Here is a 19500-nt window from a genome sequence, read left to right as displayed (position 1 = left end):
TGGTGCACGATATCTAAGGAAGTCGAAGGGTTTTGCTCACCTGAGGTAGAGCATCTCATGATAAGCTGAAGACCACCACTATCAATCTGTATTTTTTTGTAGCCATCTACATACTACCAGTTAGAGGCTGGCACTAAAACCGCACTCAATGAGCTGTATTCCACCATAAGCAAACAGGAAAACACTCAGAGGCAGCGCTCCTAGTGGCCGGGGACTTTAATGCAGGGAAACTTAATCCGTTTTACCAAATATCTATCAGCATGTTAAATGTGCAACCAGAGGAAAAAGAACTCTGGACCACCTATACTACACACAGAGACGCTTTCAAAGCTCTCCCTCGCCCTCCATTTGGCAAATCTGACCATAATTCTATTCTCCTGATTCCTGCTTACAAGCAAAAAATTAAAGCAGGAAGCACCAGTGACTCGTTCTATAAAAAAAGTGGTCAGATGAAGCAGATGCTAAACTACAGGACTGTTTTGCTAGCACAGACTGGAGTATGTTCCGGGGTTCTTCCGATGGCATTGGAGTACACCACATCAGTCACTAGCCTCATCAATAAAGTGCATCGATGACGTCGTCCCCACAGTGACTGTACGTACATACACCAACCAGAAGCCATGGATTACAGGCAACATTTGTACTGAGCTAAAGGGTAGAGCTGCCACATTCAAGGAGGGAGAGTACACCGGAAACTTATAAGAAAATACGCTATGCCCTCCGACGAACCATCAAACAGGCAACGCGCCAATACAGCACTAAGATCGAATCGTACTACACCGGCTCTGACAGGGCTTGCAAACTATAACAGACTACAAAGGGAAGCACAGCCCAGAGCTGCCCAGTGACACGAGCCTACCAGACGAGCCATGTCGCTCGAGGCAAGAAAACACTGAAACATGCATGAGAGCATCAGCTGTTTCAGACGACTGTGTGATTACGCTCTCCGCCACCAATGTGAGAAAGACCTTTAAACAGGTCAACATTCACAAGGCCGATGGGCCAGATGGATTATCAGGACGTGTAGTTCGAGCATGCGCTGACCAACTGGCAAGTGTCTTCACTGACATTTTCAACGTCTCCGAGTCTGTAATACGAACATGTTTCAAGCAGACCACCATAATCCCTGTATACAAAGGTAACTTGCCTAAATGGTTACCGACTACCGCTACCATCTGTAGCCATGAAATACTTTGAAAGTATGGTCATGGCTCACTTCTACACCCTTATCCTAGAAACCCTAGACCCACTCCAATTTGCATACAACACCAACAGATCCAAAGATGATGCAATCCTCTATTGCACTCCACAATGCCCTTCCCCATCTGGACCAAAAGGAACACCTATGTGAGACTGCTATTCATTGACAACAGCTCAGCGTTCAACACCATAGTGCCCTTAAAGCTCATCAATAAGCTAAGGACCCTGGGACTAAACACCTTCCTCTGCAACTGGATCCTGGACTTCCTGACAGGGCCACCCCCAGGTAGCAAGGGTAGATGACACATCCGCCACGCTTATCCTCAAAAGTTCAGCCCCTCAGGGGTGCATGCTCAGTCCCCTCCTGTACTCCCTGTTCACTCATGACTGCACGGTAAGGCATGACTCCAACACCATCATTAAGTTTGCTGATGACAACATTGGTCACCGACAACGATGATCCAACCTATAGGGAGGTCAGAGACCTGACCGTGTGGTGCAAGGACAACAACCTCTCCCTCAACGTGATCAAGACAAAGGTGATGATTGTGAACTACAGGAAAAAGAGGACAGATAGACCATCCATGATATCAACATTATACTTGAACCATCTATTGAGGCTATATAGTGTTTGTTTACATTACTTTGTTTACAAACAAAGGAGTAAAACAATCTTATATTTTGGGTTATGATGAGGTTCGACAGTTGAACTGAGCTCAGGAGTCATTTATAAGTTATGTTCTTCAAGAATCATTTGGTACATGTAATTCATTTAGAAGTCCAACAATGGGTGTAGCAACTGCAGATTTCCCTTTTAAACTGACCTTTGCCCTTGATGGTCTTATCCCACTCTCCGTCTTACAAGTTGCAAGACATCCATACTCCACTTGGTCCCCATTTTCATAACGTTCTCGATCAGAAATCGGCAGCATTCTCCTCCCTTCACCCTCAGGCTTACCACAGTACTCTGCAGATGAAGCACAGCATGTTTGAACTATCAAAGTGCAACTAACTACATTGACTGAGATGGTCCCGCTTCAAATGACATTCAGTTTATAAAGCCTTCATGATGCGTTCATCAGCACTACATAAATGTATTACAAATCATCTACAACAGTATGTCATGCTTTATAAATGGTTCTAAATGGCGACATAACTGTGTGAAATAATCACCAATGTCCAATGTGACATAACCCACTATGTCAAATATGATAAAATAATCTCCCAGTGCATTACTCATGGCTTAATCTACCAACCAATCATCTCTACAAGAACTTCCCCCATGTGTCTTGTGCATTAGTCGGTCAGACGTCTTGGCAGTAAAGAGATTGTGTTTGTAACTCTTATTGGGATAGTTTTTCCCCACAATCGACCAAAGATTATAAGTGTGTAGTCTTTATTCATCTGTGTGAAGCCATTAACTAGCTCTGTCCTTTGATAATTAGCTAGTTGGAAATTAGGGCTTGTTGTTTTTTTCTCTCTCTTGAGGCTAGGGGAATGGTTTCCACTAGATAGCAAAACCACAAAGTCAAAATTGGTTAGGGTTAGGCATAAGGTGAGTAGTGTGGTAAAGGTTAGTATTAGGTTTAAACTGAAACTCGAAGAAGGGAAATTGTGGAACTGGGCGGAGTTTATGACTTTGTGGCTGTGTTAAATTTTTGCTGTCAAAGGACATGATAACAAATACTTTATTCAGTAAGGTCATTCCCATACAATTCTATGGTCACTCCCACTAAGGCCAACTTTGAGTGGTTGATATCCCAGGCTTATATGTGTGCAATAGCCTGTGGACGAGGTTGTATCTGGTCAAACACAATTATTTCCAGAAGTTTATTAAGGGTTGGTAACAGGCTGATTGGTCAGCTATTTGAGCCAGTAAAGGGGGCTTTAATATCTTGGGTAGCGGGATTACTTTAGCTTCCCTCCAGGCCTGAGGGCACACGCTCTCTAGTAGGCTTAAATTGAAGATGTGGCAATATCATCTGCTATTATCCTCAGTAATTTTCCATCCAGATTGTCAGACCCCGGTGGCTTGTCACTGTCGATAGACAAAAATAATTTTTTCACCTCTTCCACACTGACTTTACGAAATTCAAAAGTACAATTCTTGTACTTTTGGTCCGATCTACTTGAATGTGTAGTGCCAGTGTTTGTTGCTGGTATGTCATTACTAAGTTTGCTTTTCCTTGCCAATGAAAAGGTCATTAAAGTAGGTTTCAATATCAGTGTGCTTTGTGATGAATGAGCCATCTGATTCAATGAATGAAGGAGCCGAGTTGGCTTTTTTCCCAAAAATGTCATTTAAGGTGCTCCATAACGCTTTACTATCATTCTTTATATATTTGTTTCATTGTGTAGTTTTTTATTTTATTTTAGTCACATGATCTCTTAATTTGCAGTACGTATGCCAATCGGTTGTGCAGCCAGACTTATTTGCCAAACCTTTTGCCTCATCCCTCTCAAACATACTTTTTAAATTCCTCATCAATCCAAGGGGATGTAACCGTTTTTACAGTCATTTTCTTAATGGGTGCATGCTTATTACTAACTGGAATAAGTAGTTACATAAATGCATCAAGTGCAGCTAGGTGCTGGCTAGCGGAGTGGAACACTTCAAAAGGAGAGCCGCACCCTCTAGGAGAACAGATGCAAAATATTTATGTCCAATGTTTTGACAGACAAGCTGTCTTCATCAGGGTATATGTCCATCAGGGTATGATGAAGACAGCTTGTCTGACGAAACGTTGGACATAAAATATTTTGCATCTGAGATCCTCGATTGTGCAGCTCTCCTTTATTTTTTACGTGCTCCTCATTACACACCACAGACCAGCAAATATTCTTTACATCATCAACATATGAATCACTACAAAACTTGTTTTTATGACCTTTTATACACTATATTAGGCCCAGCGTTTGGAACTTTGGTTATCCTAGATATGTGTCACGCCCTGGTCTTAGTATTCTGTGTTCTCTTTATTATTTTGGTCAGGCCAGGGTGTGACATGGTGATTTATGTGGTTTGTTTTGTCTAGGGTTTTTGTAGTTTTATGGGATTGTGTTTAGTATAGTAGTCTAGGAAAGTCTATGGTTGCCTAGAGTGGTTCTCAATCAGAGGCAGGTGTTTATCGTTGTCTCTGATTGGGAACCATATTTAGGCAGCCATATTCTTTAGGTATCTTGTGGGTGATTGTTTCCTGTCTCTGTGTTTTACACCAGTTAGGACTGTTTTCGTTGTTTTCACGTTTCTTGTTTTGTAGAAGTATATTGTTCACATTTTCATCTTTCATTAAAGATGTATAAAGATAACCACGCTGCATTTTGGTCCTCCTCTCTTTCACCTGAAGAAAACCGTAACAATTTGACTATATATTGTGATCCCTGCATCCTATGGATTAGGATACTGCTTTAAAGTAAATATTTGCAGCGTTAGTAAAGATGTGATCCATACATGTTGATGATTTAAATCCTGTACCGTTTGTAACTACCCTGGCAGGTTGACTGGCAACCTAATCCAGATTGCAGGCACTGGTTACAGTTTGAAGTTTTTCCCTGAGTGGGCAGCTTGATGATAGCCAGTCAATATTTAAATCACCCAGAAAATATACTTCTATGTTGATATCACGTAAATTATCATCTTCGCTCGCTTGTAACCGCTAGAAAACACAAAAACTGCTAGAAACCACTAGAAACTGATACAGACCGCTAGGAACCACACAAAAGACCACACTTGCCATTTTGGCACTGAGTTGGTTTTGGAGGGGATTTTTTTTGCAGAGTTTTATTATTTACTCTTTACGTTGGATGGCAACAACAACTGCCCGAGTTACACCAGGAACGCACAAGCCTTCCATCAGTGCTCAGACTGTCCGCAATAGGCTGAAAGAGGAAGGCCTGAGGGCTTGAAGGCCTGTTGTAAGGCAGGACCTCACCAGACATCACCGGCAAAAACGTTGGCTATGGGCACAAACCCACCGTCGTTGGACCAGGCAGGACTGGCAAGTGCTCTTCACTTACGAGATGCGGTTTTGTCTCACCAGGGGTGATGTTCGGATTCGTGTTTATCATTGAAGGAATGACGGTTACACCGAGGCCTGTACTCTGGAGCGGGATCGATTTGGAGGTGGAGGGTCCGTCATGGTCTGGGGCGGTGTGTCACAGCATCATCGGACTGAGCTTGGTGTCATTGCAGGCAATCTCAACGCTGTGCGTTACAGGGAAGACATCCTCCTCCCTCATGTGGTACCCTTCCTGCAGGCTCATCCTGACATGACCCTCCAACATGACAATGCCACCAGCCATACTTCTCGTTCTGTGCGTGATTTCCTGCAAGATAGGAATATCAGTGTTCTGACATGGCCAGCAAAGAGCCAGGATCTCAATCTAATTGAGCACGTCTGGGACCTGTTGGATCTAGGGCAATTCCCCCAGATATGTCCTGGAACTTGCAGGTGCCTTGGTGGAAGAGTGGGGTAACAATTCACAGCAAGAACTGGCAAATCTGTTGCAGTCCATGAGGAGGAGATGCACTGCAGTACTTAATGCAGCTGGTGGCCACACCAGATACTGAATGTCACTTTTGATTTTGACCTCCCTTTGTTCACGGACACATTATTCCATTTTTTAGTCACATGTCTGTGGAATTTGTTCAGTTTATGTCTCAGTTGTTGAATCTTGTTATGTTCATACAAATATTTACACGTTCAGTTTGCTGAAAATAAACGCAGTGGACAGTGAGAGGACGTTTCTTTTTTTGCTGAGTTTGTATTCCTGAAGTCCTGTCAAAAACATAAAAAGTGAATATGGAATTGAAAGCAGAAATTGTCGTCACTTTCCCTGCGTATCAGAAGGGTAATGTGCTGTTTCCCTATGATGATGTACAATAGTAGCTAAACGTAGCAAAGTAAACACATCAGTTACGTTTGCTCACTTTGTACAGTCTAGTCAGTCTTACAGAGCAATTGGTGGATACTAACACAATGTGGGCACTGCAAGCATGTGAGAAAGTGAAGGAAAAACACATCCTTACCAGTCTGAGCTGATGAAGCATCCACATTCACCCATACCACCAGACACAGCAGAGTCAGAGTTGATTTCATGTTGATCAAATGGTAGATGCAGTAAAAATGGAAGGAGTAGAACATAAATAAACAGTTAATGTTAATGTTTGTCTACAGAGTTCCAGCCCCCAGGGAGCACTGAAGAGAACCACTGTCCAGGGGGACTGACGCAAAATACTGGAAAACTCCAATATAGAGAATTTAATCAAACCTTCACTGCGGTAAAAACACAGGTATAATTTTAGTGAATGATATCATAAATAGGACTGGTGGAGTTATGTCACACATGCATGACGTCAGTGATTTTCAGGTCAGAGCTCTAGAGGCCCAAGTTCACTAAATGGAATTCCAAGTTTGACCGTTCAAACCGTATTTTCCCAGTCGAGCTCTCCCCAAAGATTTTTCTGTGACCTAACCTGTGTTCGAATACACATACTAACTAGAGGTCGACCCGATTATGATTTTTCAACCTCGATACCGATACCGATTATTGGAGGACCAAAAAAGCTGATTGCCGATTAAAATCGGCCAATATGTATTATTTGTATTAATGACAATTACAACAATACTGAATGAACACTTATTTTAACTTAATATAATACATCAATAAAATCAATTTAGCCTCAAATAAATAATGAAACATGTTCAATTTGGTTTAAATAATTCAAAAACAAGTTTTGGAGAAGAAAGTAAAAGTGAAATCTGTGCCATGTAAGAAAGCTTACGTTTAAGTTCCTTGCTCAGAACATATGAAAGCTGGTGGTTCCTTTTAACATGAGTCTTCAATATTCCCAGGTAAGAAGTTTTAGGTTGTTGTTATTATATGAATTACAGGACTATTTCCCTCTATACCATTTGTATTTCATTAACCTTTGACTATTGGATGTTCTTATAGGCACTTTAGTATTGCCAGTGTTACAGTATAGCTCCATTGCTCCTCCCTGGGCTCGAACCAGAAACACAACGACAACAGCCACACTCGATGCAGCGTTACCCATGCAGAGCAAGGGAAACAACCACTCCAAGTCTCAGAGCGAGTGACGTTTGAAGTGCTAAATAGCGCGCGCTAAATAGCTAGCCATTTCACTTCAGTTACACCAGCCTCATGTCGGGAGTTGACAGGCTTGAAGTCAAACAGCGCAAAGCTTGACGCACAACGAAGAGCTGCTAGCAACTTACCTTGGCTTACTGCATTCGCGTAACAGGCAGTTAGTCTCCTTGTGGAGTGCAATGAGAGGCAGGTCGTTATTGCGTTGGACTAGGTAACTAAGGTTGCAAGATTGGATCCCCCGAGCTGACAAGGTGCCAATCTGTCGTTCTGCCCCTGAACGAGGCAGTTGACCCACCATTCCTAGGCCGTCATTGAAAATAAGAATGTGTTCTTAACCGACTTGCCTAGTTAAATAAAGGTGTAAAAAAAAAATATATATTTAAATGGCAAAATCGGTGTCCAAAAGTACAGATTTCCGATTGTTATGAAAACTTGAAAATAGGCCCTAATTAAATCGGTCGACCTCTAATACTAACCACACTAACCATACTATTTGTGAGGTAAATTGAGTATGTAGTGTGCTTATTAGTCATAGTTAGTATGCCAAAAAGTCCCGGGTTGCCGTACTACATTCGCCAAAATATGAGGTATACAAGCAATGGACACCATTTCCGTACTTTTTGGGCGCATACTGAAATTCAGAAAATGGGCTTGGCTTCACAACGTTTTCAGGTTGGAAGAAAATATGCAGTCGAAGGCCGACAAGAGGGGATAAAAATTCATTGCTAATTATGACAAATGTTAAGAAAATGTGCAACACAGCGTAAATAGAGAACATTACCAACCACAATGTGCTGTATTCTCCGCTGGCTGCCCCACAACCACAGAAAGCACTGAGGGCCTAGCTCAGTGACACCACAGAAAGCACTGAGCACTGAGGGCCTAGCTCAGTGACACCACAGAAAGCACTGAGCACTGAGGGCCTAGCTCAGTGACACCACAGAAAGCACTGAGCACTGAGCTAGGCTTGAAACACCTGCATTTTGGAGCTGCCTTAAGAAAGAAACGTTTGTATGCAGCTTTATTAACTCAATTATTTATACATTTTTAAAAATAGTTTGCAAACTGATATGAAACATGTATTAATGCCAAAACAACATGCAAAACAGCCAACATTTAAAAAATATATATAAATCTATTTTCTGGCCCACATGCCCTGAATGATATATAATTTAGCCCAAACAACTACCTCTTTCCCAACTGTATTTAATTTTAATTAATTTATTTATTTTGCTCCTTTGCACCCCATTATTTTTTATTTCTACTTTGCACATTCTTCCATTGCAAAACTACCATTCCAGTATTTTACTTGCTATATTGTATTTACTTTGCCATCATGGCCTTTTTTGCCTTTACCTCCCTTCTCACCTCATTTGCTCACATTGTATATAGACTTGTTTATACTGCATTATTGACTGTATGTTTGTTTTTACTCCATGTGTAACTCTGTGTCGTTTTATCTGTCAAACTACTTTGCTTTATCTTGGCCAGGTCGCAATTGTAAATGAGAACTTGTTCTCAACTTGCCCACCTGGTTAAATAAAGGTAAAATAAATAAAAAAAAATTAAAAAAAATGACGGGTCGCCATACAGTATTTAAGGCGATGATTCCTCCACAGAAGTCAGGCATTCGGAAATGGTCTTCTTCGGTGTCATGGCATTTGCATGGTTGTGCATGCTGCCACCTTCTCTGCAGTAGTGGGTGTTTCAATAATGTTACATGTTACACACAAAAAAAGAAAGACAATTTCACCACCAACCAAACCGACACCTATATACCACTATCTCATAATAAATATATATATAGTTGAAGTCGGAAGCTTACATACACTTAGGTTGGAGTCAATAAAACTCATTTTTTAACCACTCCACAAATTTCTTGTGAACAAACTATAGTTTTGGCAACTCGGTTAGGACGTCTACTTTGTGCATGACAAGTCATTTTTCCAACAATTGTTTACAGACAGATTATTTCACTTATAATTCACTGCATCACAATTTCAGTGGGTCAGAAGTTTACATACACTAAGTTGACTGTGCCTTTAATCAGCTTGGAAAATGCCAGTAAATAATGTCATGGCTTTAAAAGCTTCTGATAGGCTAATTGACATTTGAGTCAATTGGAGGTGTACCTGTGGATGTATTTCAAGGCCTACCTTCAAACTCAGTGCCTCTTTGCTTAACATCACAGGAAAATTAAAAGAAATCAGCCAAGACCTCAGAAAAAAATATTGTAGGCCTCAAATTTTGGTACCATGTTCACCTGTACAAACATTAGTATGCAAGTATAAACACCATGGGACCACACAGCCATCATACTGCTCAGGAAGGAGACGCGTTCTGTCTCCTAGAGATTAACGTACTTTGATGCGAAAAGTGCAAATCAATCCCAGAACAACAGCAAAGGACCTTGTGAAGATGCTGGAGGAAACAGGCACAAAAGTATCTATATCCACAGTAAAATGAGTCCTATATCAACATAACCTGAAAGGCCGCTCAGCAAGGAAGAAGCCACTGCTCCTAAACTGCCATAAAAAAGCCAGACTATGGTTTGCAACTGCACATGTGGACAAAGATTGTACTTTTTGGAGAAATGTCCTCTGGTCTGATGAAACAAAAATAGAACTCTTTGGCCATAATGACCATCGTTATGCTTGGGGGTGGCAGCATCATGTTGTGGGGGTGATTTGCTGCACAAGGTACTGGTGCACTTCACAAAATAGATGGCATCGTGAGGATGAGAAAATTATGTGGATATATTGAAGCAACATCAAGACATCAGTCAGGAAGTTAAAGCTTGGTCGCAAATGGGTCTTCCAAATGGACAATGACCCCAAGCATACTTCCAAAGTTGTGGAAAAATGGCTTAAGGACAACAAAGTCAAAGTATTTTAGAGGCCATCACAAAGCCCTGACCTCAATCCCATAGAACATTTGTGGGCAGAACTGAAAAAGCATGTGCGAGCAAGGATGCCTACAAACCTGACTCAGTTACACCAGCTCTGTCAGGAGGAATGGGCCAAAATTCACCCAACTTATTGTGGGAAGCTTGTAGAAGGCTACCCGAAACATTTGACCCAAGTTAAACAATTTAAAGGCAATGCTACCAAATACTAATTTAGAGTATGTAAACTTATGTCCCACTGGGAATATTTTTCTGACATTTCACATTCTTAAAATAAAGTGGTGATCCTTATTGACCTAAGACAGGGAATTTTTACTATGATTAAATGTCAGGAATTGTGAAAAACTGAGTTTAAATGCATTTGGCTAAGGTGTATGTAAACTTCTGACTTCAACTGTAACACTCAGAAAAAAATGAAAACGGCCCTTATTCAGGACCCTGTCTTTCAAAGAATTTTAAAAAACCAAATAACTTCACACATCTTCATTGTAAAGGGTTTAAACACTGTTTCCATGCTTTTTCAATGAACCATAAACAATTAATCAACATGCACCTGTGGAGCGGTCGTTAAGACACTTACAGCTTACAGACGGTAGGCAATTATGGTCACAGTTATGAAAACATAGGACACTAATGAGAGGCCTTTCTACTGACTCTGAAAAACACCAAAAGAAAGATGTCCAGGGTCCCTTGCTCACCTGCATGAACGTGCCTTAGGTATGCTGCAAGAAGGCATGAGGACTGCAGATGTGGCCAGGGCAATAAATTGCAATGTCCGTACTGTGAGACACCGAAGACTACAGGGAGACAGGACGGACAGCTGATCGTCCTCGCAGCGGCAGACCACGTGTAACACCTGTACAGGATCGGTACATTTGAACATCACACCTGCGGGACAGGTACAGGGTGGCAACAACAACTGCCCGAGTTACACCAGGAACACACAATCCCTCCATCAGTGCTCAGACTGTCAACAATAGGCTGAGAGAGGCTGGACTAAGGGCTTATAGGCCTGTTGTAAGGCAGGTCCTCACCAGACATGACCGGCAACAACTTCACCTACGGGCACAAACCCACCGTCGCTGGACCAGACAGGACTGGCAAAAAGTGCTGTTCACTGACGAATCGCGGTTTTGTCTCACCAGAGGTGATGGTCGGATTTGCGTTTATCGTAGAAGTTATGAGCGTTACACCGAGGCCTGTACTCTGGAGCGAGATTGATGTGGAGGTGGAGGGTCTGTCATGGTCTGGGGCATTGTGTTACAGCATCATCAAACTGAGCTTGATGTCATTGCAGGCAATCTCAACGCTGTGCGTTACAGAGAAGACCTCCTCCTCCCTCATGTGGTACCCTTCCTGCAAGCTCATCCTGACACGACCCTCCAGCATGACAATGCCACCAGCCATATTGCTCTTTCTGTGTGTGATTTCCTGCAAGACTGGAATGTCAGTGTTCTGCCATGGCCAGCGAAGAGCCCGGATCTCAATCCCATTGAGCACGTCTGGGAGCTGTTGGATCGGAGGGTGAGGCCTAGGGCCATTCCCCACAGAAATGTCCTGGAACTTGCAGGTGCCTTGGTGGAAGAGTGGGGTAACATCTCACAGCAAGAACTGGCAAATCTGGTGCAGTCCATGAGGAGGAGATACACTGCAGTACTTAGTGCACCTGGTATACCAGATACTGACTATACATTTTGATTTTGACCCCCCCTCTGTTCAGGGACACATTATTCTATTTCTGTTAGTCACATGTCTGTGGAACTTGTTCAGTTTATGTCTCTGTTTATCTTATGTTCATACAAATCTTTACACATGTTAAGTCTGCTGAAAATAAACGCAGTTGACAGTGTGAGGACGTTTCTTTTTTTGCTGAGTTCATATATATTTCCTTCTCAAAACATCTATTAACTCTCCTGCAGTAAAATATTGTACAACCAGGTACTTCTCAGCAGCTGCCACCTACACATTAAAAACCCACTAATCACTTTTCTGTGATTTACGTTCAATTTCTGGGGTACAAGATATTACATTGCACATCTAAAAGTTATTACATTAACCGGTGTTACAATATGCATAGTTCTTGCCTTGACCGATTATCCAATGTATCATTGATTCGTTTTATGAGCACACACACAGGTTGACTATGACATCTTCTATGATAACATTTATCCATTTAAATCCCATTGTGTGATATTACAGACACAGGGGAGACCTGATGCTGGATCAGAGCAGCATATTATGCTCCAGGTTACCATGGTGATCAAACTAAGTCAACTGTTTAACAATGGGAGATGGATATGACTGTTCACGAGAAGTTTTTTGTTGATAGTTTATTTAGGGATCTGGAACCGGTGCCGTATAGGATGGAGATGAAATACGGCAGGTTTTTGTTTTCTGGTGACTTGTCATTGTCCCTAACTGAGCAAAGCTCTTTCCACAAAGACAAACATAAGGTTTCTCTCCAGTGTGTGTTCGCTGGTGTCTACTCAGGGAGGAAGCTACGGCAAAGCTCTTCCCACACTGTTCACAGCTATAAGGTTTCTTTCCAGTGTGTATGCGCCGGTGTGAAGTCAGAACGGAAGCTAGAGCAAAGCTCTTTCCACACTGATCACAGCTATAAGGCCTCTCTCCAGTGTGTATTCGCTTGTGTACAGTTAGGTTTCCTGCACTAACAAAGCTTTTCCCACAACGAAGGCAGGGGTAAGGCCTCTCGCCAGTATGAATTATCAAATGCGATTTTAAGGCACTAGATACAGCAAAACCCTTCCCACACTGAGAGCAGCAGTACGGTTTCTCTCCTGTATGGACTCTCAGATGAGATTTTAAGGCGGTAGATACAGCAAAACTCCTCCCACACTGAGAGCAGCAGTAGGGTTTCTCTCCTGTATGGATTCTCAGATGAGTTTTTAAGGTGCCAGATAGAGCAAAACTCTTCCCACACTGTGAGCATCTGTAAGGTTTCTCTCCTGTATGGATTCTTTGGTGTTCTTTAAGACGCCCTGCAGAGATGTGCCTCTTCCCACACTGAGAGCAGAAGTACGGTCTCTCGCCGGTGTGAATCCGCTGGTGAATAATGAAGCAACTCCGGCTAGTGAAATTCTTCCCACAGTCAGAGCAGCAATGTTGAGGTTTCTTCCCTATACATCTCTGCTGGTGTTTCTTGAAGTGTTCTGATCTGGAGAGACACTTCTCTGCCTCGTCAGCAACATGTGGTTGAAGGTGAGCAGATAAGCCCCTCCCACCGAGATAACCACGTTTAGGTGTGTCCCCTGTGAAACGAAGACATTGAATAACTAGGTTTATGAAATATGTGTCCATAAACAAATAATTATCATCAATAAATACAGTACACTCAGTGACCAGTTTATTAGGTACACCGACAGACAGTGGGTCACGTGGCTGTGGCTGTGGCTTGCTACCAAAAGCAGGCAGACAGGTAGAGACATTCAGTTAATGTTTTCATTAAATGTTAGAATAGGCAAAACGAGTGACAAACAAAAGACAATGTCAGCGGCAGTCCTGTGGGTGAAAACGGCTCGTTGATAAGAGAGGTTGAAGGAGAATGGCAAGAATCATGCCAGCTAACAGGCGGGCCACAAAAAAATAACAGCGCAGTACAACAGTGGTGTACAGAACGGAATCACGGAAAGCATAACTAGTCGATCCTCGTCACGGGTTAGCTATTACAGCAGAGAACCACACCGGGTTCCACTCCTATTAGCTAAAAATAAGAAACGGCTCCAGAGGGATCAACACTGGACAATTGAGGATTGGAAAACATGACCTGGTCCGACAAATCCCGGTTTTTGTTGCGTCATGCTGATGGCAGTCGGGTTTTGGTGTGCAAAGCATGAGCCCATGGACCCATCCAGCCTGGCGGCGGTGTACTGGTGTGGGGAATGTCTTCCTGGCACATGTTAGGTACCTTGATACCAACTGAGCAACGATTTAACGCCACAGCCAATCTGAACATAGTTGCTGACCAAACCCAATAGAGTAACTTTGGGATGAGATGGAACGGGCTGTTGGCAGCATGAATGTGACACTATCCAATCTGCAGCAACTGCGTAATGCCATCGCGTCAGCATGGATCAACATCCCTCTGGAAAAATTCCGGCGCTTTGTAGAATCAATGCCCCGAAGAATTAAGGCTGTTCTGGAGAAAAAGGCAGCTCCGATCCGGTACAAGATGGGTGTACCTAATAAACTGGCAAGGAGTGTATAATGTTTATCAATGAATTAACAGAAGTTTCAGAAGCAGAATGTAGTCTAATCCACATAGAACGTTGTTCTTACTTGATGAAATCAAATCTCCATTTTCCTCGTGTCCACCTCTCGAAGATCCACTCTGCCCTGGTGTTTTCCTGCAGTCGATCAGCAATGAAGACACCCTCTTCAGACCCTGCAGTAAGGCGCTACCGGGAGAGTTGCAACCCGGGGACTCTGGCAGGGTGGAGGTATGTGGGCTAGCTCTGTCCTGGTGACCAGAGGAAGTATTGTACATAGAATATAATTAGACCAAATACATATTTATTTTTATTACCCCCCCATTTCATGACTTCCAATTGGTAATAAACAGTCTTGTCCCATCGCTGCAATTCCAGTACGGCCTCGGGAGAGGCGAAGGTCGAGAGCCATGTGTCCTCCCGAAATACAACCCTGCCAAGCCGCGCTGCTTCTTGACACACTGCTCGCTTCACCCGTAAGCCAGCCGCACCAGGGATTGAACCCGGTTCTGTAGCGATGCCTCTAGCACTGCGATGCAGTGCCTTAGACGGCTGCCCCACTCAGGAGGCGAGACCAAATATTTCTGATTGATTGGGTCTACTATTTCGACTAAATAAAACCTTTTGTTGCTGCACTTACAACATCTCCACTGTCACTACCCACAACAGCCTCCACTCCTTCTGTGCCCCAGTATGTAGTCCCCAGTGTCCCTCTCCCTCCATCACCTGCAGCAGACACAGCCCTGAGCATGCCTCTCTCACACATGACACCTGCACCACAGCATCTTATAGAGGAGATGATCAGTCTGGTGCGTCAGCATAGGGAGGAGATCCGGGAGCAGCAGTGTGCAATGAACAATGTTGAGGAGGACAACCAGACTCTCAGGATGGAAGCCTGCAGACTTAGAGAGGAGCTGTCCAGTACAGGCAACACTGGCCACATGCAGGACCTGTAGAAGGAGCTACATGAGCCAAGGCAGGTATTTCTCAGCCACCACTATCCACTCTACAAAGAGTTCCACAAACACCTTGGACCAGGACAACAGCTGAATCAGAACATACAAACCAATCCAACCAAACAATGCACCAACCCAGCTGACCTCCCTCCATCCCCATCTCATGGCTTGTAATTACTCCCATCAATCAAATGGCAAGCTTATATTAGAGGATCAACTTCTCCCAAATAAAATTCTGTCAAAGTTATGGTGCCCCACAACGGACAGAGCTACTGTGGCCCAGCTTGGCTCCCTAAGCCATATCATCATTCATATGTGGACCAATGACCTGCATGCCCAACAGGAGAGGGTGACCACATCACTAAGGGGAGTGACAGAGATGGCCTCCACTATTTCCCCCCCTTGCAAAGACAGTAACATCTACCCTGTTCCAGAGGAGAGATTTCCACCCTGCCACCATTGTTGCCAAGCAACAGAGATGCTGACCAGGTTAGAACTCTGAGATTTGGCTGAAACGAAGTTGGCATTTGCAGAAATAATACAAAAAAGGTAGTCAATGGTTCTTAGTGGACATAAATGTGCACTTGAAAGTGATACATTATACATTTGATAAACTGTTGCACCTACAAATGTTGTAAAACATTTTAAGTCCAATGGTCACTTTATGGAAGCAATAGTGCTGTTTTATTTGCAAGACTTGTAGCGAAGTAGGCGCAGAAAATACAGAACACTCACGACAGGAATATAATGGAATCTAAAACAATAAAATAAACATTTGGCGAGGGGGACAGTGTAGTGAGATGAGCATCTCACAGTTACTTCTCAAAAAGAGTAATCATTTGAAAAGGGGCTATTAACTAGCTGGCCTGGGGCATCGTTGCCCATGAATAGAGGTTTACAAGGCTAGTGTGCAAGCACCTTAGCCAGGTCACAGAGGACAGGAAAAAAACTAAAATCATGTACTTATTGACAGAGGAAGATGGCATTTGCATTTCTCTACCAGTTGGGTGAGTCAACATGTTTTTTTTTCTACTTGCATGCACATGAATAGATGCATCATATTAAGCTTAGGTTGATCAGACTAAATAATGTTTTGGCAGGGACGCATCTTTGGTTTCAGAAGTGGGTGGACATAATGATTACACACTACGAACAGCCGGAGGGGTCCGCGTGGTCCTAAAGCACACAGTCTCCTCATTTAGTATCACAGTAGAATGATAAAACTCAGGGGGGACAAAATTTCAATTTCAGAATGTGGTGGGGACATGTTCACTCCATCCCCAGTGAAAATTGTGCCCCTGGTTTTTGGTATATTTTAGTTGTCACTGTAGTAGACTAAGCATAGGTGATTAGAGGATGTTGAAGTTAAAATGGTGCTTGAATATTGGAGGCAGCGCCTGTTTCCTTTTTGACCTGCGGTAACTCTAAATCAATAGTTGTTTAGTATTCTGAAAACGTTGGAAAATGTCATTTGCTTGACCATTCTGTAGGTCGTGTAACTGTTTATTACATGTGTAACAGTATAGCTTTAGTCCGTCCCCTCGCGCATACCCAGGCTCGAACCAGGGACCCTCTGCACACAAACAGTCACCCACGACTGTTGTCTGTGTGCCCATCGCTCCACAAAAGCCGCGGCCCTTGCAGAGCAAGGGGAACCACTACTTCAAGGTCTCAAAGCGAGTGACGTCACCGATTGAAATGCTATTAGCGCGCACCCCGCTAACTAGCTAGCCGTTTCACATCCAACATGTTTTGTGAACTCAACTGGACTGATGTTACTCTCCGGTTTTATGATTGAACAAAAGGTGTATTTGAATTTATTCAGCCACCTTCTTGTCTCGGTTGTGTCAAGGCATATGACCTAACAGGTTATGGATCAAACATAGGTTGTAATATGGCTCTTTTTCTGCCTTGGCTTCCCGGTGACTTTACCCCGGTGCTGCAAGATGTAGCTTTAGCCTCAGTATTTCTCCATGGTTCTGACTTTACCTGCTCGTTGCGCATCGCATTGCCTTGTGCTGAAGGACAAAATATCCCACGTGTTTATTACCACCATTGTTTATTTTGTCCAACTGATCAAATGGAACGAAGAGATATGGAAGATCAACTATTGTTAAAACTAGGCCTCGACATGTTATACACCACAGTAGGAATATTGTTAATAAAAGTAAACCAAACTTACCCGATCCATCGTGGAAGCTATTCTTTCTTCGGCGTTTCTTCAAATATAAAAACGTGACAGTAAATATGTAGCTAGTTTACACTACAGTTACTTTGTTTGCCACAGCTAGACCAAAGCAATCAAACGTCCTTTTAAATATCAAAACTCGATTAATCTAAAGTAATCTTACTTCAGAAAGATCCTGGATAAGATTTTACTGGTTCTTTTAGAGTCAAGAAAACGTTCAACACCCTATTCACCAACAATCCTTATGTCTGTGTATCGTCTAACTCAACCCGAGAGTCTGTTAGAACAACGTCCTCTTCAAGAGTCCAAGATAGTTAATTGTCTGAGGCCCAGTAAGTGTAGCCTATAAAATAGCAGACTGATTACAGCAGCGCTATCCGTGCAGGGAACCAGTAAAAGCTGATGTATGTTCAATCCAAAATCTGCAGGGGCCATGAAGCATTTACAACAATGCAACCTCCACAGTAGTCAGTGGATGTATACTAATTCCGCTTCACCGAGCTGAGCTGTGAAGGAAGTGGTCTACTTCTTCGTTAGTGTTATGGCGGTCCGCAAACTATTATTGGTGCATGCTGCCACTTAGTGTATTGGCTGTGCATCAGACTACTATTCTGTAGTAATAACTCACTACACTTTGTGAAAAACAAACTAACCCTACACCCATTAAAACGTCATTATTCCACTACTTTGGCCCTCTGATTCAACACCAGGCCAGCAGACTGGGAGGACGGGATATTATCCTTCAAAACACCTTGTAACTCTGCAGTAAAATATTATACACCCAAGTACTTCTCAACAGCTGCCACCACAACATCTATCCACTGTGTTTTACATTCTATTACTGTGGTACAGTTGACAACCATGGCCATGAACTTGGCCAAAACTTACTGAAGCATGTTATTCCTATCACTCTCTATTGACCTCCGCCTAATCACAGGGATCCTCTCAGGATCCCTCACCCTGGACCCATCTTCCTCTAGTACTCTCTTCACTGCCTCAGCATACAACACCTTCTGCACTACTGTGATCCTGGTAACCTCAACCTGTCTTTCTCTCACTGGACACATCTGATCTCCAGCACCATGTGTACCCCTACAGTTTATACACACAACTTTTTACATCAATACTACACATTCCTTTCTCTCAGGTCCTCCTGCACACTTCTCACATCTAGAAATCTCCCTGATACACACTGCTGGAAGGAAGTAGTCAAGGAAGGGAGTTTGTGTTTATACAGGAAGTACCGCCCCCACTTACCGTCAACCAATCATTTCGATGTCGAGCTATACGAGCTCGCCAGCTTGTAGTCTTGAAACTCGGAAATTAGATACATTTGGCTCGTTCATCCATCCCAATGGGGAAAATGTTTGGTTTTGGAATAAATACCGAAAATAAGATAAGCACAGGCTTGAGGAGATCTTATACGTTTGTTCTACGAGATAATAGCAGTCAGTTAATATGAACTTTATATACACTGCTCAAAAAAATAAAGGGAACACTTAAACAACACAATGTAACTCCAAGTCAATCACACTTCTGTGAAATCAAACTGTCCACTTAGGAAGCAACACTGATTGACAATACATTTCACATGCTGTTGTGCAAATGGAATAGACAACAGGTGGAAATTATAGGCAATTACCAAGACACCCCCAATAAAGGAGTGGTTCTGCAGGTGGTGACCACAGACCACTTCTCAGTTCCTATGCTTCCTGGCTGATGTTTTGGTCACTTTTGAATGCTGGCGGTGATTTCACTCTAGTGGTAGCATGAGACAGATTCTACAACTCACACAAGTGGCTCAGGTAGTGCAGCTCATCCAGGATGGCACATCAAAGCGAGCTGTGGCAAGAAGGTTTGCTGTGTCTGTCAGCATAGTGTCCAGAGCATGGAGGCGCTACCAGGAGACAGGCC

The 19500-nt window shown here is 43.0% G+C and overlaps 1 protein-coding gene and 1 long non-coding RNA gene across 2 annotated transcripts; both read right to left on the bottom strand.

Moving 5' to 3' along the window:
* Positions 1 to 2061: 2061 nt before the first annotated feature.
* LOC116366150 (uncharacterized) lies at positions 2062 to 6356 on the bottom strand. The gene is made up of 2 exons (XR_004208241.1): positions 6230 to 6356; positions 2062 to 2167 (listed from the first exon to the last, which is right to left on the bottom strand). It is a non-coding gene; the product is annotated as an uncharacterized LOC116366150 (long non-coding RNA).
* A 5643-nt stretch (positions 6357 to 11999) lies between these two features.
* Positions 12000 to 18085, bottom strand: LOC109879898 (zinc finger protein 239-like). Its single transcript, XM_020472090.2, has 4 exons — positions 17750 to 18085; positions 17581 to 17617; positions 14513 to 14693; positions 12000 to 13485 (listed from the first exon to the last, which is right to left on the bottom strand). The coding sequence occupies exons 2-4, from the start codon at positions 17587 to 17589 to the stop codon at positions 12551 to 12553; spliced, it is 1125 nt and encodes a 374-aa protein (XP_020327679.2). The 5' UTR covers positions 17590 to 17617; positions 17750 to 18085; the 3' UTR covers positions 12000 to 12550.
* Positions 18086 to 19500: the final 1415 nt, after the last annotated feature.

The sequence above is a fragment of the Oncorhynchus kisutch genome, unplaced genomic scaffold, assembly GCF_002021735.2.
Source record: "Oncorhynchus kisutch isolate 150728-3 unplaced genomic scaffold, Okis_V2 scaffold1366, whole genome shotgun sequence".
In the NCBI taxonomy this organism is placed as follows: Eukaryota; Metazoa; Chordata; class Actinopteri; order Salmoniformes; family Salmonidae; genus Oncorhynchus; species Oncorhynchus kisutch.
The sequence above is the reverse complement of the archived record's forward strand: the minus strand, read 5'-3'. Positions and strand labels throughout refer to the sequence as shown.